Source organism: Balaenoptera borealis (genome assembly GCF_965194805.1).
Source record: "Balaenoptera borealis genome assembly, chromosome: 11".
In the NCBI taxonomy this organism is placed as follows: Eukaryota; Metazoa; Chordata; class Mammalia; order Artiodactyla; family Balaenopteridae; genus Balaenoptera; species Balaenoptera borealis.
The window spans coordinates 23,263,573-23,290,781 of NC_138868.1; the positions used below are offsets into that span (position 1 = coordinate 23,263,573).

General features: G+C 48.0%; 1 protein-coding gene and 1 long non-coding RNA gene across 7 annotated transcripts in view; one reads left to right on the forward strand and one right to left on the reverse strand.

The window, feature by feature from the left end:
• The window catches only part of LOC309606585, a 257,753-nt gene that overhangs the window by 178,300 nt on the left and 52,244 nt on the right, over positions 1-27,209 (forward strand). The window lies entirely within an intron of this gene.
• PRR5L (proline rich 5 like) overlaps positions 1-27,209 on the reverse strand; it is a 129,902-nt gene that overhangs the window by 10,718 nt on the left and 91,975 nt on the right. For 5 of the 6 annotated variants that reach the window (XM_082343831.1, XM_082343830.1, XM_082343828.1 and 2 more), the window contains 4 exons: positions 14,942-14,999; positions 9,682-9,773; positions 5,442-5,582; positions 1,098-1,224 (listed from right to left, as the gene is read on the reverse strand). In XM_082343831.1, the coding sequence (XP_082199957.1) occupies positions 1,098-1,224; positions 5,442-5,582; positions 9,682-9,773; positions 14,942-14,999 (418 nt within the window). The remainder of the gene's footprint in view (positions 1-1,097; positions 1,225-5,441; positions 5,583-9,681; positions 9,774-14,941; positions 15,000-27,209) is intronic. The other variant, XM_082343832.1, reaches the window with a different exon arrangement.

The following is a 27,209-nucleotide window of genomic DNA, read 5'->3' on the forward strand; positions in this document are numbered from 1 at the left end:
GGAGGGAGTGTGAAGGTCCAGGCTCGGGCGAGCACCCTCGGATCTATGGTGGCTGTGGTTATACTGGTGTCTCCAGAGAAGCATAAAGGGGCCCTGAAAACTGTGGCCGGCCCTGCCTTTTTCCTGCAGTCCTGAGGCCCAGGAAGGGGAGGGAAGCCTGCTGGAGGCTGCTCCTCCCCCCTTTTCTTTGAAGCTCAGCTAGGTCTCCATTCAAGAAAGAAGAGGGGGCAAAAGGTTCCAAATTTGGGGAATCCCTTTCCGCCTCTGCACCTGTCTGTGGGTGCTGGTCACCTCAGCCCCAGGTACAGACGCCGCCCATCCATCTAACAAATATTTTTTTTTGAGTGCCTACTGTATGCCAGGCACCATTCTGGGTGCTGGAGATAGAACCACAAACCAAAAGTTCATGCATTTGGGGGATTTTCATTTCAGAGGGTAACTGAGCCATATTGTTTATGATATCCTGTAGCTATTTTCCCATCTAGGCTGTGGTCTCACTGAGAGAAGGAACAGACCCAATTCAACTCTAGATTCGCCAGGGTGACTAGTACAGAGCCTGAATGCTAGCTTTACAGCCACTGAAAAAGGCCACAACGGGATCTGTCCCCCAGTCCAGGAGCCCCTGTCCTTGGTGTGAAGGCCCTGGCGGTAACTATAGAAATGTAGTGGGCAGCCAGCAGCTGTATCTCCAGCCACACACACAATGAGCTGGTTTCACATTCTGAGCTGCTTTCCCAGGGAAATTCATCACTAGTGGTTTTTCCACTCATGGGGGGATGGGGTGCAGTAAGGCAGTTTCTGGTATGAGATACAGGAAAATTAACATCGCAGACACCGAAAAAGATCAAAGCCACCGATCAAAGATGCGGATCAAACAAGCGCCACCACGGAGGTGTGGTAACAGCGCCTTGGGAGGAATTGCCAAGAGGGGAGGTTACCGAGACACAGGCCAGCGGGAAACATGAGCGATGGACATGCAGAGATTTGCACGACCCACATGGGAAGCAAAGGGCTTGGGGTGTAATCGGGGCTCGGTAAAACATAGCTGGTACCATTGCCACGGAAGCTCCTAGCGGCTTGAGAGCCGTGCCCCTTACCCAGTGTGTACGTGGGGCCTGAGACGCTGCGGTCCTCGCTGATGCCGAGGAAAGGAGAAACCACCTGCTTCACCAGCTCCTCCAGCTGCAAATAACCCTCGCTTGGGCCTGTGGGCTCGTGAACACTCTGGAAATAAACACCCAAGAGAGACAAAGGTCAGTCAAAGTCACGATGCCCAGCTGATTCTGACTGCCCTCCTACTATATTCAAGGCAGGCCGCATCCTTGTGGCTGAAATGAAGGACAGCCAGGACTGAAGCCTCAGGCCCTTGTCGTGGGTGGCGGTGATCGGCACTGCGCACGGAGAGCACCGTGGCCTCTGCGGTTGGATCCCACCCCGATGCCGGGCCCGTGGGAACTGTCCCCACCCCAGCTCCGGGGCTGAGGTCTGAATGGCTCCAACCACAGCACTCTCACCCTCCCTGTCACAATGACTGTTTCACAGCTGGCACACAGGCGCTTTAGATAAGCACTTCACGTGTATCAGAGCACAGAGGCCTCCCGACAACCCTCATCATCTGCCTTTTACACATGAGGAAAGTAAGACCCAGAAAGCTCATGTAACTTGCCCAGGGAAACACAGCTGGAAAGTGGCAAAAACCTGGGACTGGAACACAGGCTGCCTGGCTCCAAGCCCATCTTACTGCCCCTTGTTAATTAGCTAGAAAAGAAAGGGGGACAGAATATGGAGAAGTCCAGAAGAGTAGAAGAAAGGGAGTGTCATTGTGGAACTAGACACCCATTTAGCACCAAGATGAAGGATCAGTTCTAAAGCCCAGCGCGACAGGAGTCCTCAGAGCTAAAAGGAGCCAGAAAGTCACCAAGGTTTTCTAGAAAACCAGCAGACTCCAAGGGAATTCAATTTCTCGCTGGAAAGGCCTAGAAGCCACGTGCTCATGTTGAGGGGCTGCAGGGGAGCAGAGACAAGGCTCTGCGGGGCCTATGCTCAGCCCAAAGGGTTGTCCCATCAAATTCTCAACACGGAACAGATTTTATACCACCCTCACTTGAAAAGCGAAAACTCTCCACTGCACTGGAGTTTTGGAGGCTGGGCCATGAAGAGGGAAGGGCCAGTCCTACAGGCTGGAGATCGCTGGGTGAGGGGTAAGCCCCCAAGGAAACTGGCTGACGTGGTCCTTCGTCAGCTCCATCACCGTGCGAAGGAGGTGGCTGGGGGCAGTGGGAGGGAGGGGGAAGCTTAAGGAAACACAGAGGAGGCTGAGGAGGGGGCTATGGTGCAGAAGACTTGGAAGTTAGGGCTGGGAAGGGCTTGGAAAAGAAATGAAGAGAAAATGCGAATGGGGCTGCCTGGCGCTTGAAGGGGGTGATGAAGGGGAGACCACTTGGTGGTTTTTCACGCCCCCAGGTTCCAATACTGCTTAGCAGGAGCTGAAGCATTGGGAAAGGCCAGCAGTGGAAATAAGATGCTTCACACACAAATCTGCCCAAATGGAAGGGGCTCCTCCAGGCAGTAGAAGGGAGAGGGGAGCCTTATTCATGCACCCAGAGACCCACCCCCGGCCTCAAAAGTGGACCAGTTTCAGCCCCAAAACCACCTCGGTTGGGTTTCAGAGCTGAGGAAACTTTTTTTTCTCATTTTTTTATGCCTTGATATTTCTCATCTGCCTTCTCTCCCTAAGCCTCTCCCCCTCCACAATTCCTAAGCACTAAACAGAGAGGGATGACAGAATAAGGAAAAGAGGAAGGAGGTGGGAAGAAAATGTTTAACTAACAAATGCATTGATTCGGAGCTGGATGGTTTTCTCCCTGGGCTGAGAACTTGACTTGCACACAGCCCTCTAGGAGGCAGCTGCCCTCAGCCCTTGGCCTGGCTGCTGGGCCGGCTACGTATCTGCAAGGCCCAGTGCAAGAGGAAAATGTGGGGTTCCTTGTTCAGAAATTGTTAAGAGTTTCCCGACGGCGACAGGAGAGAATTAAACCAAGCACGGGGCCCTGCTGAGACTGGGGGCCCTGGGGGATGGCCCGGCAGGGAGCACACCTGCTTGTCTTGGCAGGTCCCCTAGGAAGGGACCATTCTAGGATGGTCTCAGACCTGTCTGCCCCTGCCAGGGGGAACCAGATCTCCACCGTGGTCAAAACCTCTGGCTCAGCCTCTTCCTGGACAGCCTAAGGACAGGAGCTCATGGCCCACAGCAGGAAAGTTTGAACCCCTTGTATATTTTGGGGAGGGGGGGTGGTTTGTTCAGGGACATTTTGGAAAAGCACTGGAAAAGGGAGAGATGGCCTGAGAAATGGCTCTTTTCTCCATATGAGTTAGGCAGGGAAAAACCAGCCCCAGATCTCATGGCGCTGTGGAAAGTAGGGGCCCAGGGAGAGAGCAGAGCAATTCTAACTACTGGGGCCTAAACTTCCCGCAGCGGGAATGGTCCCAGGGTAGTATAGCCTGCACGTTCCATTCAGATCCAGAAGCTGCCGCCCCTGCCACCCAAGGAGCTGGACCTGGACTGGGGAAAAACCTGCCTTTGTCACTGTCACACTCGTGCCTCTGGCTTCCTAGCTCCCAGAGTGTAGAAGAACATGGACCAGGGAACCAGTCCCAGGAGGCCCTCGGGGAAATGATGTCAAATGTCCTGTGTTAAACAGACCATCTCAGAAGCTCATGGGGCGGCTCCGAGTACCCTGGGAGACTGTAGGAGGGGAGGCAGTGGCAGCCGGGAAAGGCTAGGTGGGAAGGTAGAAACAGCAAGAACTGAGGAATGGGTGACAAATCCAGCTCTCTCACAAATCAGTACATGACCTTGAGTTAGTTTGCCAACCTCTCTGAACCTCCATCTCATCTGTGAAATGGGAAAACAGAGACTGTTTCCTTGCCTGACTTCCCAGAATATAAATGGAAATGGAAGTGTGGAAGCCCAACTTTCCTTTCCTCATCTTCCTCTCCGAATCCCAAAGGGCTCCTTTTCTAGACTCCTTCTTCAGGACCCAAGCCCTATTTTATGCTTCACAGACCTGAGCTGCATACACATACTCTTCTATCCCCATGCCTTCTCCTTCCTTTTCATAAAAATACTTGACCTGGTATTCTAGCCAATGACACCCCCTCTCGTTCTGTTAGGTAACTCTTCCTCCTCTCTGACCGCAGGAAAGGGGGAGACGGCCCAGAAGGACGGCCCAGCTAGAGAACCGGAAGAAAACAGCAGCTGGTGGGGAGGGAGAGATCAGGGGTTCCACGCCTGACGTTCCACCCCTGCCGAGACAGCAGCCAGGGATCCTCACCAGCCTGACCAAGAATGAAACTGTCTTCCCTGAGGACGGGCTCAGAGCTGAGCATCTGAACTCGGTACAGAGGTCGGAGAGGCAAAGTAACCACCTTTTTGGGGATGTCCTTAGGCCACAAGCCTTGTTTCTTGGAATTGTGCACCCCTATCCATAGAACTGGCCTCACGGAGGCCTGTATTCTATGTGATCCTACTCAAGGTCACAGCCGATTGCGCAAAGGGGAGTCATGTGGCCCGAGCTGGGCCAGTCAGTCTTTCCCCTGAGTGTACACAGTTCTAAATCTTACTACCTCGTGCTGCGGGACCTCAGGCAAACACATAAACCTCCTGGGTTTCAGTCTCCTCATCTGTAAGATGGCACTGACAACAGTGTCCAGCTCGTAAGGTTTGGATTATTTGATTCAGAAAGCGACACACTTTAAGTCCTTGGCCCATGCCTGGCAGGTAGCCGGGAGCCAGCCAGGGTTAGCTCATCTTCCTATCGTTGATTTAGAATTGGGATTAAGAGATGCTAGGCAATCATCTGGGTCATCTCTTGGTGGAAACATGCAAGCCGTGGGATGCCACGTTTATCGGTGCAAACCAAAGCACTGAACGCAACTCTGCAGAGAGAGAGAGAGAGAGAGAGAGAGAGAGAGACCAAGTCCAAGAGGGCCAGGAGAGGCAGCGTCAGAGAGAAGCCAGGTGGACCAGACATGAGTAGAGACCAGTAAGTGGAGAGAGGCTGGCAGCTCTGTGGCCTGACGTGGTCTCACTTGTGGCTGTAGCCCCTGAGGACCTTTCCTGTGGGTTCCTGGTCTGGCTTGAGCTGGGATGCAGTGGGTTCTGGTCATAACTTACAACTCGAGGCTCCCTGACATGACAGGATGGGAGAGAAGGGTGTCCACTCCCTGAAGGACGGGACAGCGCTCCCCTTGCTCCCCCCGGGATCCCAGCACCCAGCACAGCGCCAGGGACCCTGACGGTGCACCGTGGACACACAGCAAATGGACAACTGAACTGGAATGTGACCGATGACACTAAAGGACACTAAACTGAGCCAGGGTGCTCTGGCCACAGGGCCCTTTCCCCCTCAACCTGCGGTGATGTCTCCGCCCGGCCTCACCTGCAGGATGAGCAACATCTGGATGATGGATGAGGGCAGCTGGGGCTGGGGCAGCAGCAGCAAGTCATCCAGCTTCACCTTCAGCAGGACCAGGTCGCGGAAGCCCAGCAGGGAGATCTGGCGGATGGTCAGCTCCTGGCCCTGGCAGGAGAGAGGCAGCAGCGTCGGGAGGTGAGAGAAGAAGCAGCGTCGGGAGGTGAGAGCTGGCGGGATCTACCACCAACCACATGGGGGCCAGCAAAACAAATGGATGGTTGGGGGGAACGAGGTGTCTGCAAGGCCCAGGGGGACTGTCAAACGGTCAAAGACTTGGCCCCTGTCCTTCAGAACAAAAGCTTCGTTTACGATAAGGTGTGACTCGCTGATTCGAAAAGATCCATGCACCCCAATGTTCATAGCAGCATTATTTACAATAGCCAAGACGTGAACACAACCTAAATGTCATAGACAGATCGCTGGATAAAGAAGGTGTGGTGTGTGTATATAAATACACACACACACACACACACACACACACACACAAAGGAATACTACTCAGCCATAAAAAGGAATGAAATTTTGCCATTTGTAACAACATGGATGAAACTGGAGGGTATTACGCTTAGTGAAATAAGTCAGACAGATAAAGACAAATGTTGTACCTTATCACTTATATGTGGAATCTAAAAAATAAAACAGACTAATGAATATAACAAAACAGAAACGGACTCATAGATACAGAGAATAAAGTAGTGGTTACCAGTGGGGAGAGGGAAGAGGGCAGGGGTAACACAGGGGTAGGGGATGAAGAGGTACAAACTACTAGGTATAAAATAAATAAGATACAAGGATATAGTGTACAGCACAGGGAATATAGCCAATATTTTACAATAACTTTAAATGGAGTATAATCTATAAAAACATTGAATCACTATGCTGTACAACATTGTAAACTAATATTGTAAATCAATTATACTTCAGACAAGGTGTGACTCAACCTGCCTAGATGACCCAAAGATGATACAAGACACGTAGAGTGGGGGCCGTGGTGTGCTAGTGGTCAGGAAGGAGGAAGATGAGGAGAAACGAGAGGGAAGATCAACAGTGCTTCCCTACAGCCAAGGCTGCTTCCTCAGCTTCACCCATTCAATACTTGCTCACCTATCATATGCCAGGCAAAGAAGGAAATACAGGACCTGTTAGACTCTTCTGCAAATGCAAGAAATACAGGAAGAAAAATCACTGGGTAAGTAGAAGAAGGGGACTTGTTCAACCATGTAGGCTGGGGGCAGAGAATGAAAACAGTAATTAATCATCGTAAGAGCGGACCCTTACTAAGCTCTGACCATGTGCTAGGCTTGATTCTCAATATCCTAGATGTAAATGGCACATTTAATCCTCACGACCACCTCTGAGATAGATACTACCCTAAAACCCGCTCCACAGATGAAAAACCCTACACCCAGAGTGACAGGAATTTACCCAAGATAGAGCCAGATCTCAAACCTAAACTATTTGATTTTAGAGCTCCTAAAGTTTCCCAAAACAGAAAGGGAAAGGAGGGCCCATTTCCTGGACTCTCCTTTGCACATATACATACAGCACACAACAAAAATCACCTTGGTAGAGGTGAGGTATCACTAGGGTCTCCTCCCAAAGACGACATAGCTTCCCATCCCTCAAGTTGACCAAGGTTTAAGGAAGTTTTGCACTTCCTGCAACTCCTTAGGGTTTTACAGAAACATGGGCAAGAGTGGTTTTGCCATCCCCGCATCCCCCTGCCCTCCAGTCCCAAGAGATACACGCCACCCATGCTTCACAGGCTCAGTTTAACCACTCCTTGATTGCCTTCCCCAACCAGCTCCAATGACAGTGGTCCCCCCACTTTTCCCAAGGTCCTACAATTTCTATTCTTTGCACCACATCCCAGCACTCGGCACTGACTTTCTATCATCTCGTAGGTATCTGTGCCCTCGCTTCATCGCCAGGACTCCTTTCACTTTACAAGACAGAAAAAGGCAGGCAAAGTTCCACACCCTTGAACACAGTGGGCACGCAAACACGTTGTCCAGTGAGGAAGCAGGTCTCACACAGACACTTACACAGCGAGTTGTGAGAAGGACCCAGCTGGACTAACAGACACCTCTGGGGGTGTTACTACCAGTAGTAAGAGTCCCTAACTCAGGGGTCCTCAGAGTGGGGTGTCTGGACCAGCAGCAGCGCTTGGGAAATTGTGGGGGGGAGGGGCAGACAGGGGCAATAGCAACTCTTGCCAGATCTTAGAATTTTTCAAGAGAAGCAGGACAGTATCATTCTCAGACTCACGTAGCTGGGCTCCTGCCTGGATTTGAGGCTAAGAGGGCCCCTCTTGGCCCTCCAATGACTGTACGGGGCCATGCCCACTCAGATCCCTCCCTCCCCATTCTAAATCCATCCGGGTTTCCGCACCTTGGAGTTCCCTGCCCAAATGGTCCTAAGGGGGACCTAGGTCTACACCCCCTCTCCAGTAGGACTGCCAAATAAAGCAGAGGCTGTCCAGTTAAATTTGAATCGTTTTTTAGCATAAGTATATCCCAAATACTGCATTATTCATTGTTTATCTGAAATTTAACTCAGTATCCTGTATTTTTTTTTTTTTAGGTTCTTTTGTTTTTTTTTTTTTAATGCTTTCCTTTTTTTTTTTTAAATTTTTATTTATTTATTTATTTATTTATTTATTTTTAATTTATGGCTATGTTGGGTCTTCGTTTCTGTGCGAGGGCTTTCTCCAGTTGTGGCAAGTGGGGGCCACTCTTCATCGCCGTGCGCGGGCCTCTCACCATCGCGGCCTCTCTTGTTGCGGAGCACAGGCTCCAGACACGCAGGCTCAGCAACTGTGGCTCACGGGCCCAGCTGCTCCGTGGCATGTGGGATCTTCCCAGACCAGGGCTCGAACCCGCGTCCCCCGCACTAGCAGGCAGACTCTCAACCACTGCGCCACCAGGGAAGCCCAGTATCCTGTATTTTGATTTGCGAAATCTGGCAACCCTACCTCCCTGGTGTGTCTTCTTAAGACCCACTGTTGGCCGAGGAGTGAGTATTGCAGAGAAGGGAGAAGTCTGTGGACACAGGGAGTGAACCATCCACATAAATGCTTCAAATCCTCTCACAGGGGTGCAGGGTGGAGCTGAGGCTGGGATGAGAAGAGCAGTGTGCTGCAGGCCAGACGCTTCTACTGGAATTGTTAGGGGCAAACCTGAATTGGGAAAGGGACTCTGAAGGCACAACCTCCCAATTTTTAAATATTTGACATGTATTTAAAAGAATTCCAACTTCCTTTAAAATACCACTCAGAGCAAACAAAGCACGTGGGCCCTTACCTCTGGTACAAGGTAATTCCTACCTTTGCTAATGGCTGTATTATTGCAGCGCCCACGCCTGCACTTCAACAAACCTGATTACATATGATGTCTTAACCGCAGTGGGAGGAGCGTTCATGAGCACATAGCAGCATAAGCGTGTGACAGAGACATGTATTTTGGAGAAGAATATTTATTGGTCAGTCTGCCTGAGGGGCTGTCCATTCTGACCCGGCACTGACCAGTCCTGCTATTCGCCCCTTCAGGAAGGTAGAGGGAAACCAACGCAGGTGGTAGAATGAGCTGAGCTCACAGAATAAGAAGCATAAGAGATGCTACTCGGTTTTACTCTAAAGTCTTCCTTCTGCAGGAGATGAAACAGAGCTGTGCCTAGAAACAGGAAATGAGTTTGCCCAAACCCAGCTACTGATTCCAGGTCCACAGTTCTTTCTGCGACATCATGGGCCTTCTCGTATTCAGGAATCCCTTACAAAGGGCAAGGAACATTGTCCCTTTCCCACAGTTTGGGTGCCACAGAAAACATGCCGGAAAATTGTGCTTCAAAGAAGGGGGGGGTGGAGAAAAGAAAGAAAAGGAAAGAAAAAGTCTCCTTCCCCCATCTTCCCTACTTCTGAAAAGTAAGAAGAAACAAACCACTCCAAGAATATACAGACATACTCAAAACCAAGAGGGAAGAGAGCGCCTACAAATTGCTAGGTATGCAGGCACTGTTCGTTGCTTGAGGTTAGATGCTGAATATAGAACAGAGTGGCCTTCCAAAGATGTCCGAGGTCCTGAGCCAGCTCAGGCAGCGCCCAATCCCCTGGTTTTCCCCCATTCGCTGGCAGGCCCCAGGGGGCAAAGGCCAAGGAATAAGACAGACTGCCCAGGCCGGCAGGAGGATGTTCCCCAGTAAGACTGACCTGAACTGGATAGAATATTGCCTGCAGGGTGGGGAGAGTCTCAGTGAAGAAGTGGTCCCAGACTTCAGCCAGAACCTCAATGCGATTTTCACCTACATGAGGGCGAGAAGATGGGAGGGGAGAAAGAAAGAAAAGAACTTGGTCATTACTTGCAGGAGAGGCCAGGAGACAGTTCCACGTCAAATGGAGCATGGGATGGTCGTGAGAGGAAGCTCATTACCTACTTTTGATCCAGAAGTGTTACTACAGTAAACATGGGATTGGATGGGAAAACTCGACCGAAAATATGCAAATATGCCTTCTCTCCCTTAATCCAGAAAAGGGAGCTGAATTTTGAAAAGCACGCCATAACTGCTATCATCACGAGAATGGTTACAACATTATCAGGCCCTCTGCTAGATTATTTATCTATAAGCTATCTCATGAGTAGATGCTATTACCCCATTTTACAGCTCAGACAGGCCAGGTATCTGGGCTCAAAGTCACATAGGTAGAAGGCCAAGCTGGGATTCCAGAACCCGTGCTCTTACCCATATAATCCAGAAAGATCATGTGCACAGTTATAAATTATTTTGTTTTTCATAATCACTAAGACACTGGCTTTTCAGTCTAGATTTGAGCTGTCACTTGAGAGAGACGGAAAGAGGGCTCAGAAACTATCACCTCCACCCACTGTAACCGGCAGGGCATTATTCTCTGAACAGTTGCCTGCAAAACATGGGACCCACCTCCTGACACTATGCCTACCCTCATCCCCCGGATCAGGAAGCCCGAGCCCTGGCCAAGCGCCACCCCCAGGCTAGATGGACATAGGTCACCCAACGCCACCGGAAGGCTGTTCCAGGCACTTTGCACCTGCAGGAAAGGCAGGCACTGGCAGGGCAGAGCCTGCACGGTGGCTGCTGTTTAATGACCTAGATAACAGAGCTGACTGGGCACTATCTCTGCTCAGCTGAGGCAGGGAAACTGGGTCAGCCAAGATTAGACCCTGAGAGATGCGTCTGGCAATGCACGGCCAGTTCCACTGAACTGATCTTGAAAGATTCATTTAGTGTTGTCCATCTATTAATGTAACGGACAACAAAAGCAGTGGCTGGGAGAGAAAACAGAACGAGGGCACGACTAGTAGCTAGCGGGGCCAAAGCTGCGCAGATTTTGAAAGGTCAGAGTGAAATACACTGGAGAGAAATGCAAATCCACAGCAGCCTCTACTTTCCCTCACCGTGTGCTAATTACGCATTGTTGGAATCGCTCATTTACTTCTTTCTCTGTCTCCTCCACTAGAATGGGAGTGAGGGCCCCGGCCCTGTCTGTCCTGTTCACCGTTCTATTTCTAGCACTTAGCCAGACACATCAGTAAATCAATGTTTGGCAATCTTTAAATGAATGAATGGCAAGTATTGAGTGCATAGGTTTTTGCAGATGCTGGGGCTGGTGAGTGGAAGGAGGTTACCTTTTAACCCAGATATGGGACAGGACAGAGCAGGACTTAATAGCTAGCTCCAACACTTTCCTTTGCTCTTCGATAAAGAAACCACAGCATAGGCAGCTTGGCTGGGGAGAGTCTGCTTCCTTCTTCTGTGTCTTCATCCTCTTCTGTATTCCCCTTGTATGTGACTTTTATTTCAGCCCCTCATGCTCACCATGCCCCCCCTCTATGCCACAGGGCCTTTGCACGTGCTAGTTCCTTTGGCTAGACTGTTCTCGCTCTCCTCTCTTTGCCTAACGTACATCTGTTTATCTTAATATTTTCAACTCCAGCATTACTTCCACAAGAAAGTCTCCCCCACTGGCCAAATCCCCCTATTATGGATTGTATTCTTAGTACTTGTCCCAGTTGGGGTTTTATATCTGATGGTGATTTGATTAATACCTGTCTCCACTACCAGGTAGTGAGGGCCTAGAGGACCTGTAATCCTATGAAGTTTTGTTCACCACTGTGTCCCCAGCACCTAGCAAAGTACCTGGTAAACAGTAGATAATCAGGGACTTCTCTGGTGGTGCAGTGGTTAAGAATCCGCCTGCCAATGCAGGCGACACGGGTTCGAGCCCTGGTCCGGGAAGATCCCACATGCCATGCAGCAACTAAGCCCGTGCACCACAACTACTGAGCCTGCGCTCTAGAGCCCGCGAGTCACAACTACTGAGCCCCCATGCCACAACTACTGAAGCCCACATGCCTAGAGCCCGTGCTCTGCAACAAGAGAAGCCACTGCAATGAGAAGCCCGTGCACCACAATGAAGCATAGCCCCCGCTCGTCGCAACTAGAGAAAGCCCGCGCACAGCAACGAAGACCCAACACAGCCAAAAAAAAAAAAAAAAAATAGTAGATAATCAATAAATGTTTGAATGAATGCATCAATCACCATTCTCTTTTCAAAGGTAGGCTAGTTCACTGCAGGGAGGAGGTCAGGAAGTCAAGAGGATGGTCTGAAATGTTAGGGCATCCTGGTGCCTAAAACCAAGGTGAATCCCAACACCTGGAGAGTGTATCTCAAAGGAGAAAAGGCTATGCAGGCTCCTTTATTGATGGCCCTTATCCTAAGTCTTCCATCACAAAGACAAGCAGAGGCCCTCCCGACTGGAAGGAAGTGACAGAGAAGCCTGATGCTCAGTGCTGGTGCCTACTTACTCCCCTTCACCTCCAAGATGGAATACTCATAAGCAGTGAAGTCATCCTTCAACCCGGCAGCAGGAAGGCGCCTCTCCTGGGAGCCTGGGTCTAACTGCCTGCTGCAAATTTCAGAGAGGAGTGGAGGTTTTGGAAAGTGTTCAGAGAAGACCATCAGAGAGACACAGGCTAACAAAGCAGAGTCGCCCCGGGAAGAAAGAGTTAAAGGAAGGAGGTGACTCCATCTCCAAGAACAGCCCACGAGTCAAGGCCTTAGCCCCCTGCAACGATGAAAGGGGTTTGGATGGGAGGTTCTAGATGACTGTCCTATAAAAACTGTCCTCTAGTTGCCACAGAAGTTTAGATCACCAGACAGGTATATAGAATAGGTATGAGAAACTTCTTTAAAGCCAAGGTCACTAAAGCTCTAGAAAAGATTACGGAAAGTAACAAGGCATATTCTGTCCACGAAAGTGCACCACATAATGAGGGGCTACTTCTGCCCCTTCTGCAGCCATCAGGTAGAGGCGCTGTGTACAAGCCAGGTCAATAAAGTAAAGGTTGTTCAGTGATAGGATGGATCCAAAACTCTATTTTATAGCCAAAGAATCCTTTTATCCAAATAACATCTTTCTTGGAGTTATAACACACAAAATGAAAAAGTAGAGATGTTCTGGTTAAAGATGTGAAAGACCCTTACAGGTTCCCACCTGCCCGTTCACTGTGCAGAAAGAACCTTGCCACCCAGACCCCAGGACAAGAAGGGACCCAGCAAGAGCATCCCAGCCCACTGCTCTCTAGTCGTGCTTTGGGGCAGAAACACAGAACCTTGGATGCCCTTTGTTTATCCCATCTAGCTCTGTGCCTGAGTTTTCACTCTGAACGTAGCTATGTTGTCACTTGGATGACAGACAGTCAACTTTCCCTTTTAAGGGTCCTTGACGCTCTGGTTTTGCTCAGCATCTCTTTCATAATGCTGGCTTTCCGCATTTCCAGGAGCACGGAATAACTGCAAATGACTTACTACGATGTGGCCGGAGACCGAGCAGGCAGCTACCTTTCACACTGGTGTACTAGCCTCACTCCAACATGCAAAAGGGCCACGAAGCTCTTGTCAAAGCCAGTCACTCAAAAATAAGGCCTCGGGTTAGTGGGTATCTCTAAGGTTGAAAAAAATCTCAACGCAATTGCATTTGAGGGAAACAAGGCTGCAGGTTCAGTCAATTCTTGAATAGACAGAGGTTAATTTCAAACCTCTCATTTTCCAAAGGTTTGGTGAGCACTCACTGTGTGCTGGGCACTGGGGGTCAATTTCTCATTTTTCTTCCTACTTTGTCTTTCTAGGAGACCCTTCACTGGACACAAGTGTCTCTCCCAGGGAAGGGGAAGAAAAAAGGAATGACCTACTGCCTGATAAGTCTGAATCTAGACGTAAACTTGACCTACAGATGGAGGTCTCTAGGCTGGAATAGGAAAAAAAAAAAAAAGAAGGGACCAGTTTGCTTACCTACTATGTGCCAGGTATGGAGCTACGCCAGTTATACTCCTTTTACTCCCTACGATCCCTAGTCCCATTTTACCATTTTAAACATTATTTTAGGGCTTCCCTGGTGGCGCAGTGGTTAAGAATCCGCCTGTCAATGCAGGGGACACGGGTTCGAGCCCTGGTCCGGGAAGATCCCACATGCCGCAGAGCGACTAAGCTCGTGCGCCACAACTACTGAGCCTGTGCTCTAGAGCCCGCAAGCCACAACTACTGAGCCTGCGTTCTAGAGCCCATGAGCCACAACTACTGAAGCCCATGCACCCTAGAGCCCGTGCTCTTCAACAAGAGAAGCCACCACAATGAGAAGCCCGCACTGCAACGAAGAGTAGCCCCCGCTCGCCACAACTAGAGAGAGCCCGCGCACAGCAACAAAGACCCAATGTAGCCAAAAATAAGTAAATAAAATAAATAAAAATTTTTTTTTAATTATTAAAAAAAAACCAAGGCTCAAAGAAACGAGAAACTTGCCAAAAGTCAGCCAAGAAGTAGGTGGTAAGCTGGATCCACATTGGTGGGAGCTGAGATTAGTCGTTGGTGGAGTCACGGGGTCGGCCGACTCTTGCCCTTGGCCACCTCCCAGATCCATTCAGTGCCTTTCTATCCTGTCAGCTCGAGTCTAGCATCTTCTAAGGCTGGGACATTTTTCTTTGTTTATTAAATCAGCCCCCATCGAGCAGGTGCCTGCCTAGCCTCCTGTCCCTCAAGTGGGTTGGCCTCCTGACATGCACCACCTCAAGAAACAGGATTATACAAAGGCCAGTAGGAAATAGCCTGGATCAAACCAGACGGAACAGCACGGCAGGATCTGCGGTATAAGTTGTCCCTTCAAAGGAGACCACCAGCATGCATCCCAAGAAAACCCCCCTTAACGGGGTCTCCAAAGAGGCCACCCTAACTCCCCCTCAGTTCTCAAAACGCAGTCTGACTTGCACCGCTGGGAGTGGCTAACTCAGGCGGAAATGCTGTCCCCCTAGCTGGAGAAGGGGCGGCCGGGGCGACGCACGCGCTTGGAGCCTGCCTCCCTGGGACAGAAGCATTCCAGCTGTCCAAGCATCAAAGGCTGAGTCAGAGGCCCGTCGGACGGGGGCTGCCTTGTACTTGCCTTCACACAGCTTTATCTTCTCCTCCACAAACAGCAGTCCTTTTGCTAGAAGCTGGTTCTGCCGAAAGAGAACAAAGGACACAAGAGTTGGGCTACTTCACCGCGTGACAAACCCAGGTCCACTCCCAGTGGGCGAGGGCACAGGGTTCCAGGCACTCGGGCACTGCTCATGCCTCCAGGCTGAAGAAGCCTTCTATCCTCTAGGAAGGCCGAGGCTTCCGGAGGCATCAGTGAGACAGCCCGAAGCAAAGGAAGGAGATGAGAGCCATACCCAAGTGCCACCCCCATCCCTCCGACCAGGGAATGGGCTGCCCCAAGCTTGGCTGAATTCTCTGGAAGGACTAGGGTAGACACCCAATGTCCTTCAAGCTCTTCATGTAAAACTCAGAAAAGGGAGCATGGAGGCAATGGGAAATTATGCAGAAATAATGGATTTTTTTTATAAAAATGATTTTTTATAAAAATGATAAATCTCTCACGCTAGCATGAAAGAGACTGCCTGCAAGACTTTAAGCAGCAGTGAGTGTGTGTCCGTCAATGGGCGTGTGCGTGGGAAAGTTGTGGAAAGAGGGAGTAAGAGGAAGTCCCTTTGCAATTACAACTAACAACCGCTGAGTGTTTTGCATGTATCAGAGGGTTTATATTCTTCATCTCATCTAATTCTGACCCCCCCAATAGTCCGGTCAAGTTGGTGCCATTACCCTGACTTTACTGATGGTCGGGGAAGAGGCTGGAACGCAGGACACAGAGCTGGTCTTCTTGGCTCCACAGCCATGTTCTGTCCACTCTGCTTTGCTGCCTTCCAGCGAGTCTTCCCACCCAGACCCCTCCTTCCCTCAGAAGGCTACAGCTGGTCCCACACGACGCGGGCAGCCTCTCCAAAGGCCACAGAAGCTCAGAGAGTAAGGATGCCTCCCCACTCACCTCACATCCCTAGATTAGCAAAGGCCTATGCTTACAGGATAGGGGACACACAGTGGTATATATCCTACCCAAAACCTAATGCGTTTCTTAGTACTCTCTTTTATAAAACCCTAAAACCCTGTTACAGTGATGATGGGAGCATACATGGCAGAGAAGAAAGAACCTGGACATCAGACAGGAGTTCAAGTCCCAGCTCAGCTACTTTCTAGCTGTGTGATCTTGGACTTCATTTCCCTGAGTTTGAGTCCCTTATCTACAAAATGGCATCACAACAGCAATATCATTAAGTTCTTATAATAATTAATCATTATAAATACACACACACACACACACACGGTGTTTTATGTTCCCAGTAATCTGTGGAAATGGGTAGTGATGACAAGAGTTGCTCTTTTAGCCCAACTATCTTCACAAAAGGAGTGGGAGGTAAAGAGAGTCAGTAATGAATGGACCTACATCAAATATATTAAAGTATTTGATCAAAGGTACTATCACATTCCTGTGACTAATACATATACACCAAATTTTATAGATCCTATTAAAATTCACAAGCTATAACCTAATTTAAAAAGTAATTGGCCACCATTTAGTTTCAAGATGGAGCCCCAACTCAAAGTTAGAGTGACATCCTATAGGAGTCTACCGACTCTGTTAAAGGAAAAAAAAAAATCGATTCCTTTACTAGGAATCATGGAACAGACAGGTACTTAAGGTGAAACTCTGTGTTCTCTACCTTCTAGCCAAGCACATGGATCCCAGCAGCAAGAAAACACCACAGCACCAAACTGAAACGATCCAAGACTTTGTGCCAGCTGAGCTGGGCAGGAATGGATGGGGGAGGTGTTTCCAGATGGCAGTCACTCCCCCTGAATGGTTCTGAGCAAAAATCCCAATTGAGGTCTGAAGTGTCTGCCCGGGTCCCTTTCACTGGACCAGATGAGGGCCTCAGGGAGTCCCCTTGGCACTCCACGCAAGGACTCCTGATGCATTGCTCTCTGTCACCACCCCTACTGCCAACACTGACACCTCAGACTTCTTCCAAAACATCTACAAACCCTCCTTAATTTCATGTTTCCGAGATGCACCTACAAATGCAAGAGATACTCCTCCCTACAATGCAGGCTTCATAATTTTGTTCGATCACTGTAATAATCTACATTTTAAAGGTGTGGGGGGCTAACCAAGGTCCTGAGAGAAATAAAAGCCTAGTCCAGGTTATATCATGAGTTAACAACGGAAATTAATTCAAACCCTATATCCTATGTGTTAGGATTTTAGGTCCTTAGGAGTGAGGACCACTTAACTTAGTCCTCCTGGCTCTGAGAACAGTGCCTAGAACATAGTAGAAGCTAATAAATATTGCATATATATTGCCTGTTCTGATGCTACAGACCATTTTTTGGTTTTAAGAAATCAAGATAAGAGATAGAATATTTGTAAGAGGAGAGAAAGTGATATCGGTCCTTAAAATTCGAATACCCCTGTGCATTTGTACATCTTGCTCTTATTTTACAAATGGCATTTATTTTCATTTATAAAAACTACTTTGCATCTTAAGAGATAAACTTTTATAAGTGGCCTAGGTTCTCCTTCCTCCTCTTTTCTATGTCTTCCCCCTTCAAGGAGACATTTGGGGCAAAAATAATTTTTTTTTCAAGGAGAAGTTATTTGTGTACTATGGAGAAATGGAAAACATTCATTTTAAAATTTCTCATGATACACGGCATAGAAATTCTGTAGCTTAGACCAAAATAACAGTAACAAAAACTTAAAAGGGGCCTTAAGAATCATCTAGTCATTCTCCCCAGCCCTGTGGTCCAAATCAATTGGTCACATACAGTTTCAATCATTTTTTTTTTTTAATTTATTTATATTTATTTTTGGCTGTGTTGGGTCTTCGTTTCTGTGCGCAGGCTTTCTCCAGTTGCGGCGAGCTGGGGCCACTCTTCATCGCAGTGCGCGGGCCTCTCACCGTCGCGGCCTCTCTTGTTGCGGAGCACAGGCTCCAGACGCGCAGGCTCAGTAGTTGTGGCTCACGGGCTTAGTCGCTCCGCGGCATGTGGGATCTTCCCAGACCAGGGCTCGAACCCGTGTCCCCTGCATTGGCAGGCAGATTCTCAACCACTGCGCCACCAGGGAAGCCCCTCAATCATTTTTAGGTGGACATATTTTCCAGGAAGCTAAAGCACCTTTCAAAAGCATCTTGAAAATGTTTATACCCCTACACTTTGTAGGTTTTGCTCTTATTTTACAGTTGAATAAGCTGCAGCTAGAAGTACGGTCTCCATCTTTTACTTGGCACGTGCTAAGTGAGTTAGGATCTTTTGGGCCAGCCTGGCTCACAGCCCCACTTCTCTGGAGAATCGCCTGCTACCGACGCAGTGGTGCTTTGCCCCATCTTGCATGCTCGAACCATTTGAATCCAGCCTGCATCTTCAGCTTAGCTGATTGGCTTGGTGCCTGCCCTCCACCCGACCTGGGTCTCAAACTGAGCCAATCATTTTCTCCCCTGGGAATCTGTAGTCACACAGGCCCCCTGTGCCCCAAAGGGCCCTGTAATCCTGAGGGCCCAGTGCTCTGAAGGGTCTCATGCTTGGGGTTTAATGCTCTGCAGTTGCCATCTTCATTTCTTAACAGTTTTAGCTTTGAATCTGTGTTTTGTTAAGTGAAGCCCGCTGGGGAAACGGAACACACCCCAGGGGCTCAGCCTCAGCTCACTCATGGTCCTGCCTTCTACAGTCACCCCAGGAGGGGTTTTCAGGGCCCTGCTCCCCACCCCCTGCTGCTTCCCACCCTGCTGGTCTCCCCTGCCGTGCCCCACCACTGCCATCGTTCTATTCCCAAGGTGGTGACAGGGTTGCGTCGGCAGGGGCCCAGGCCCTGGTGCTCTGCGGCATCTTGGGAAGAGGCCTGATGGCAGCCCCCCCTCCCTGCCCTGGGCTGGCAGAGCTCTGGTTTGAGTGCTGATGACTCGGCTGGGGGCCTCTCGACCACCCCTGAGCTATGTACCCAGAGCATGAAGGTTACAGTCTCTTGGGGGCCCCCTGTCCACGACGGGTTGTGGCCACAGGTCCATGGGAAGGGGAGTGCCTTCCTCACCCTGGTGGGAGCCGCATTTGCATTCTGCACTGGGCCCTGCAAATTACAAAGCCCACCCTGTCTGCTGGTCACTTCACCTAAGGACACGCCAACTGGACATCTGTGGGACTTAAGGCTACTGAGACCTAAAAAAAGAAAGAAAAAAGAAAAGAAAACCAGCCTCGATTTAGACAGCTATCTTGCGTTGTTTGTCTTTCGAAGTGTCTGTTCCCTCTGGCCTCACCTGCCAGTATTCCCAGCCCCAGACAAACGCCTGACTCTGGAAGGTGCTGAGAAAATGTATGGGAGCGGAGCTGGAGAAGTTCCTGACTTTTCTCTTGTCCCACTCCCTGCCTGATGGCACCAACCGCGTCACCTCCCCCGCCCAAAGGCTTCAAGCCAAAAAACATTACAAGTTAACATTACTAGTTAACTTAACTAGCTAACATTACTAGTTACATTCAGTAGCAGCCACCTAGGAAATGGGCCCATTGTTACTTAACGCAGCCCCCATAAATGAACTTGGACGGGGAACACACAGCACTCTAAGGAAGTGGCAGAGGATCCGGAAGTAAAAAACAGCTGACCTATCTGTTTTTATTAAGACATCGAAAATGGGCTGCCGACAGAAGAACAAGCCTCAAAGGAAAAATGCAAAAAACACGGATGTCTGTGGAAAGGCATCCAAAACCATGCAGCCTTCAGTGGGTTGGAAAGACCGAGCTCATCCTGGGTAATCACGGAGGGTGGGCAGGAGGAGGCGAGGAAGGCAGAGGACAGGGTGGGCTGCTGTAGTGCAGGGTTTGTCAATGTCAACCACATGCATCTCCAGTCAAGCAAGCTCCTCCTCAACCCGGCCAGAAGGACTCAGGAAAATGGGGAACCAACAAGCTAGGGGGTGAGGAGAATGATGCTATTCCCACACAAGGTAGCAATTCTGTAAATGCTTAAGGCGGCTAGCCACCTGTCGCTTCTAATGCTTTAGCAATGATGATAATAATGAGAATACAAAGAATGACGGTGGAGTTTTTTATTGGTTTTTACTCTTTGTCAGGCACTGTATTATACCCTTCTCATACATTATCTCACTTTACCTTTGCCACAAACGTATCCCCTTTATACAGATGAAGAAACTGAGGTTCAGAGAAGCAACTAGCAAATGGGAGACCAGAATTTGCACCCAGGTTGGCTGGAATCCAAAGCCCAAATCTTTCCCCGAGGATATTACTCTGGTTTACTTCAACAATTATTTAAAAAATACTAAGGTGAACAGCTATCATTCATTCACTGCTCACTTTTTGTACAAAGCACTTGATATACATCATCTCATCTAGTAACTGCATCAACCTTTTGAAGTAGATACTATGATTACAACTAGATTACCACTAAGAAGACTGAGGTTCAGAGAGGTTAAGTAACATGCCTACAGTCACACAGCCAGTAAGTGTTGTAGCAAGGACTGGGATCCAGACCTTCCTGGCAGAAAGGCTGGTGCTTTTAGGCATCACACTCTTCTGCCCTATCAGTTGGAGAGGTTTTCAGTGCCCTTGCCCACAAGGGAAAGTAGACGAGATCCATTCGGTTCAGATACTGGGGGAAGTTGGCTTGGCAATTTCAGGCCATGTAACTGGGTTCCACCAAAGCTTCCATCCAGCTGGGTCATTGCTGCTGCCCAATCCTGCTACTAGCTTCTCAACTTCCGCCTCTCCAAAAGTACTTTCCTGGGGTCTCCCTCTCCACTACCATATGTGATGTCTGGCAAGGCATACACCTGGCTCCCAGGTGGATGCTATTCCCAAATGAGACATTCTTTCCCATCCCAGAGGTGTCTGGCAGCATGTCACTCTGCCTACTGAGAACTTGTATTAACCAATAATTCCATTCCAGGCATTTGTTTCCAGGGATAGCAATGTCTGCAAAAGTTGCTGTTGTTGGCACCAAGCCAGTGACGGAAATCATGGGCCACCTCCATTTTTTTTCTCTTCTGTAACTTTGAAAGTACAGCCATCATCTCTTAGGATGTCTACATTTCCTGTGAACCTGGATGCCTTCCTAGATAAGCAACAAAAAGTCTTATACACACAACTCACCCCCCAGGACCAGAGAGTTCTTAATAAACCAGTCCTGGGTTGTGTGTGTGGGTGTGATGAGACCAGAGAGAAAGCCCCAGATGGTGAATGAAGAAAATTTGAAAGTTGGTACAAGTTTAATCTTCATTTAGCACCATTTCACTGGTAAAAGGGTAAAATTCACTAAAAGGGTGAATTTGGGCTTTTTTCAAAGTTATTTTACAAGGAAGCAGGAAAATAGTCCCATGTCTGTTTTGCTGGATACTAAAAAAATAAAATAAAATAAAATTTAAAAGCACTGAAATTTCTCTTCTCTGGGGTTTTCAGGGGATATCTTCAGGGCATTTTTAACATTTAAAGTATAATCCAAAAGATTTTCTTCTGTGGCCAGATGGCCTGGGTTTGATCTCCGCTCTACCTTTTACTAGCTGTATGATTGTGGATAACCTTCCTTTACCCAGGTTCAGCTGCAGTATGTGCTAAACGGTAATAACGAATTTTCCTCATCAGCTGTCAGGAGGAATACATGACTTAGTGCAGGAAGGATGCTTAGAGCAGTTCTCAGACTTGAGCACACATGAGAATCACAGAGGACTTGCTAAAACACAGGCTGCTGGGCCACAGTCCCCTCAGTTTCTGACTCAGTTCATCTGAGGTGGGGCCTGAGAATTTGCTTTTCTGACACATTCTCAGGTGATGCTGAAGACGCAGGTCCAGGGACCACACTTTGAGAACCAGCCGCTCAGAACTGTTGAACAATGCCTGGCACATAAATGCTTGAAAATATTAGCTGTTGTTACAATGATGGTTATTTTTGTCTTCCTTATAGCTGTGAAACAGCCTCCGAGAAAGGTCGCCCGTTGCTTTCCAAGTCTAACAAATATTTCTCAGACCTCCCACCTCGGTCTTTACTTCTTGTGGCCACTGAGTTGCTGCACGTTTCCACGTATTTGGATGTTTCCACTTTTCCAGCATCTACCCCTGCCTTCCATCCCTCCCCCCAATGGTTCCCTAAACCTGTCTCCTGCCATTTCCGGCCTAGTCTACTTGGAAGTCACCCAATTTCATCCATAATGGGTTCCTGAAAACACATACCCATGTGGACCTAGACACTTACATGATATCAGGGGGAGTTCTGTTCCCACAGAGCCAAAAAGGATGATAAAATCCCTAATTACACCTCATTTTCAGAGCTAGTCTTCAGGTGATATATTTGCAGCATTTGGTACCTACGTGTTCCCTCCTTAACAACTGAATGTGTAATAACCTCAGTCCAATGAGGCTGCAGAGTTGCCATTTCAGCATACCCCTTGATTTCCATCCTTCTCTCAATTATATTAAGATCTGGGGTTATCAATTTCAAGACTCATTTTTCTATTTATCTTCATAAAATTGGAGGAAAGTCCAATAAAAATATTCAAATAATTGCATAAAATTCAAGTAACTGCCGAGGAGATTAAGTATGGCAAAGAGGGCAGCCTGAAACGTCCAGGGGTCCTCTGGCAGCCCCCAGACTAGCACCTTTTCTCTCCCCTCTCAACAGCCAAGGGGGGCTTTAGGCCACCCCAATGTTCACAGACACCCCAAGGCCTCTCTTCCAAGTACTGGCCAAATCCAAGATGCAACTTCTAACGACCTTCTCACCTAAAGACGTCATCCTCTCCCCTCTTGCCTGTCTCCTCACTGGAGCCCAGCTCCTCTTGTTCAAAGCCCCTCTGTATACTGGCCCCAATTTTACCTTCAAAGCAGAGTATACGGGAATTGTGCCTTACTACCTTCTGCCCACCTAATTATCTCTTTTCCCGTTTTGGGAATCCCGTTTGTTTTAGAAACCTTCCCAGGTGGATTAAAGAAGATTGTTATTTAATAATCTTAAAGAATTAAGATAATCTTTAAGATTATTATTAATCTTAAATAATAAGATTATTGTTAATAATAAAGATGAATAATCTTAAAGAATAGTAAAGATTATACTGGGCCTGTTTTTGAGCCTTTACCATCCACTCAGGGTTTCAGTTAACACGGTGCTGTGTGTTCCCTATACGGATGCGTCTACCTCCCTTCACTTCAGTTTCAAACTCCATGGTGACCAGGATGCTTCCGTGGGTCTCTCCTTCAGCTCCCTGCCACATGCCACATGCCCTTAATGAATCTTCCCTGATAATGATGAGCTAAGGGGATAGTGGCCTCTTGTGACTGCCACCGATACGAGCAGTAGATGGAAAGCTTTACATCAAACCTTTACATCATCTGTGCCCTACTGACAAGTATGGTGGCCACAATTCCCCTTTTCTTAGGTACTATCTTATTCAAAGCCACTGACTACACACTGAGTCTCTGTATCAAGCAAAACTCTAGTTCCACCAAAAATAATTTAACTTTCTGGGCTTGGGGAAAAGCTTTCAATAGACACAACACGGCCAGCAGATGCAGAAGCACAGAAAGTATGATCTGCCACCTCTCCCATCCCCATGCCCCGAACCACCAAGGCACCTAATCAGGTAAGAGAAAAATGAGCATTTCCTGTCAACCATTTCCAAAGATAAAAGAAACCAATTATCCCGCAGAGCTGTCTCTAGGATATAGAGTTCCTGTCGGAAACCCCAATTTTCCTTCCGGGTGCAATTCAAAACAGACGGAGGAAAAGGGAAAATCAATACTGGAAATGTCAAAGATTTTTCTGGCCACTCTCTTATGGAAATCTATCTGTGCTTTTGTCAGTCAAACAGCCTGTCTTCTCTGTGTGCAGACACAAGATAAGCACCATCTTTCCGCCTGCTCTGCCCCTGCCCTCACCTCGGGTCATTTTCATTATTCTTCACTGAAGACAACCTTTCTGTGAGTCTTTCTTCAAAGCTGCAAAATGAGAATGTTCGCTTTCAAAAGCGGAGCCATGTGGGGCTTCCCTGGTGGCGCAGTGGTTGAGAGTCTGCCTGCCAATGCAGGGGACACGGGTTTGAGCCCTGGTCTGGGAAGATCCCACATGCCGCGGAGCAACTGAGCCCGTGAGCCACAATTACTGAGCCTGTGCTCCGCAACAAGAGAGGCCACGATAGTGAGAGGCCTGTGCACCGCGATGAAGAGTGGCCCCCGCTTGCCACAACTGGAGAAAGCCCTCGCACAGAAACGAAGACCCAACACAGCCATAAATAAATAAAAAATAAATAAATTAAAAAAAAAAAAAAAAAGCAACCTTCCAGTATTCTCAAAAACAGAAAAGGGGAAAATTATTTTAAAAAAAGCGGAGCCACGGTGATGCCTTTTACAAGTAGTAATCTCTGGGGTGGCGGGTCTGGGTCCCAGGAGACAGACTTCATTGCTGAGTCCAGATGTCCAGGCCGGGGGGCGGCCATCTCATCCTCCACACGGAGGAACCCACTCGTCACCTTCCCCAACAGCCACGTCCATGGCATTTGGGTCTTACCTGCCCACACCCCTGGTTCCATTCCTCACTTGTCCCCAGACCTTCCTCTCTCCTGCTTGCTGGAGGAATGTTCTTTCTGGAGCCCGTTCTGACTTTCCCTCTTGAAACTACCTCTGATAGTTGAGTGTGAAGGCTAAGGTCACCTCTACCAGCCTTGCCTCCTGGATTTCCCTCTTCATCTGAAAAGCTCTTCTTGGTGTGGCTTTGAAACCAGCCCATTTTCAAGGGTGCCTAGCGAAGGACTTTTCAAACCTGAGTCTCTCTTGAACCACCTTCACCACTTGGTCACAGCCAGGGCCACGTACACTATTATTCTTTGTATACTATTTTTCTTCAATCGATCCACTTTTTAAAAACATAAATATGTTTATAAAAGAAACCACAGCAACACCATTTACCATAAATAGAATGTATCTCAAGGATCAACTCAATGCCAACAAAATGATGTTATGTAATCCTAATTAGACACTGCTTCTAGCTGAAGACACTAATTTTGAAACCTGCTCTCTCTTCCTTAAACAAGAGAGATCACCAAGTCTTGCAGAAGTGTAACAGACACAAGGGCGCAAACCAAGACTCTCCCTGGCATGATCAGAAGTGCTAAAGGAAAATAAGGAAAGGAAACACTTACCACAAAGGCGAATGTTATTTAATACCATTGTGTGCAACTCCTAAAATCTCTCATGTATCTGTGGTGGACAACCCCTCCCTCTCTCCCAATAAAGTTTATTGAGCATCTACTATGTGCTAGGTAATTTCTAGGGACTGGAGAACCAAACACATTTTAAAAAAGGCTCTGTGCCCACATGAGACTTAAAACCTACATTTTAATAAACAGTGTCTAGGATAGGCTTTTCTCCAGTCTAGCACCTTAAACTAAGGAAAAACCCAGATTCAAAACTGTGAAAACCAGTTCAGACCCCACACCCCCAGAAAGAGACTCAATATTCACCAAGCAGTTTCTCTGATTAAGCACTCGATAAAAAATGACATGTGGTTACCAGCTGTTAAGTGTCTGGCATACTTTGTAAGCAGCACTTAACTGCCCCCAAAACCTCAGGGCTTTCCAGATAAATAAATCCCCACCCAAATGCCCTTCCCCACCCATCCGAGGGGTAGCCCCCAAAGCCAAGACATGACTGACATTTCAAACTTGACTGAAACCACACAGAACCCTGTCTATTTTAAATGTCAATGAGGAAGGCAGCTGGGCTGGCAGGTTTCACCAGGAGGGATTGAAAAACCACTTCTCTGTAGTTGGATTTAAAACTCAATCACTAGAGAAAGCAAGAGAAGAGAGTGAGGACAAGATTGACCTTTGAGTCAAGGGCAACTGAAATGAATCACATTTGTGACTAATTATCTCTTTTTTAATCTTTGTCCCTCCCTAGACAGGGGTTTTCTTTCAAGCAGCTGAGACATTTGACCTGATTGAATTCCAGGCTTCTGCTGGGTCTTGCTTTGTCCAGATTTAGAGTGGCCAAGTGGTCATTTTCTGGTGTGTGTGGGTGTGTGTGTGCGTGTGAGAGAGAAACAACTGACATTTGTCATTCTTTTAAAGTGCACATAAAAGTTTTAGCTTCCTGATTTATGGAAAGAAAATGGAAGGATGCCTGTGTTGTTTTTAAAAGCTAAAAACTCTTTAAACTGTCTTAAAAGTATGCTCACCTGGGATACAAAATAATATCACCAACCTGAAACCAATTTATTATGGATTTTTATGTCACCTTCCCATTAAAAGGGATGGATTACACTTTAGAATAACAAATATGTATACAGTTGACCCTTGAACAACGCCGAGGGGTTAGGGGCACCAACCCTCCGTGTAGTCGAGAATCTGCATATAATTTATAGTTGACCCTCCGTATCTGAGGTTTTTTTGTATCCACAGATTCAACCAACCATGGATCCTGCAGTACTATAGTATTGACTATTGAAAAAATCTGTGTGGGGACTTCCCACCACGTGTCTTTAGATGGAGTCAGGAAGGCCTCCCGTGTCAGTGGATTAGAAACCATCCTGACTGCACCTGGAATCTTGAACTCGTTAGCTGCATAACAACAATGTCTAGGCAGGAGGGATGTTAGCTTATCTGATTCAATTCTATCTTTAATGGAACAGACCGAGAGGCTTAGTGACAAGAAAGAACTTGGCTGAAGGGACATAGCATTACACTCAATTAGGTACCATACACGGAGTGGGAGGGAAGCGGGAGGGAATGGCACTAGGAAAGCAGTTCTCAAAGTGTGGTTTGGGGTCCCCTGAGGGATCACCCAGACCTTTTCCACACGGTCAAAACGATTTCCTTAACAACACTAAGCTGTTATTTGCCTTGCATCCTCCGTGAGTGTACTGTGGAATTTTCCAGAGACTAGGTGCAATATTTTCCAGACGGGCAATATCACAATAGACTGACTATGAAGCAGATATGAGGATCCAGTCTGCAGGCAGAGATTTGCAGACATATAAAACAATACCACTCTCCTATTTTTTTATTTTCAAAAAGTTATTTTTCATAAAAATGCCATTTATGCTAACATGTAGTAGGTTTATTATTTGAAGGAATTAAGGCAAAAGTAAATTTTCTCAGGCTTAATTTCTAATATGGTGAAAATGCATAGAGATAACCCAAACAAAAGATCATTTTTAAGAGTGTAAATGTGTCCTTGAGACCAAAAAGCCTGAGAACCGCTGTCTGAGGCTATAGTCTCCATAAGAGCAGGGACCACGCTTGCCCTGTACGCCTCCACTGCCACTGCACTGCAGTGCCCAG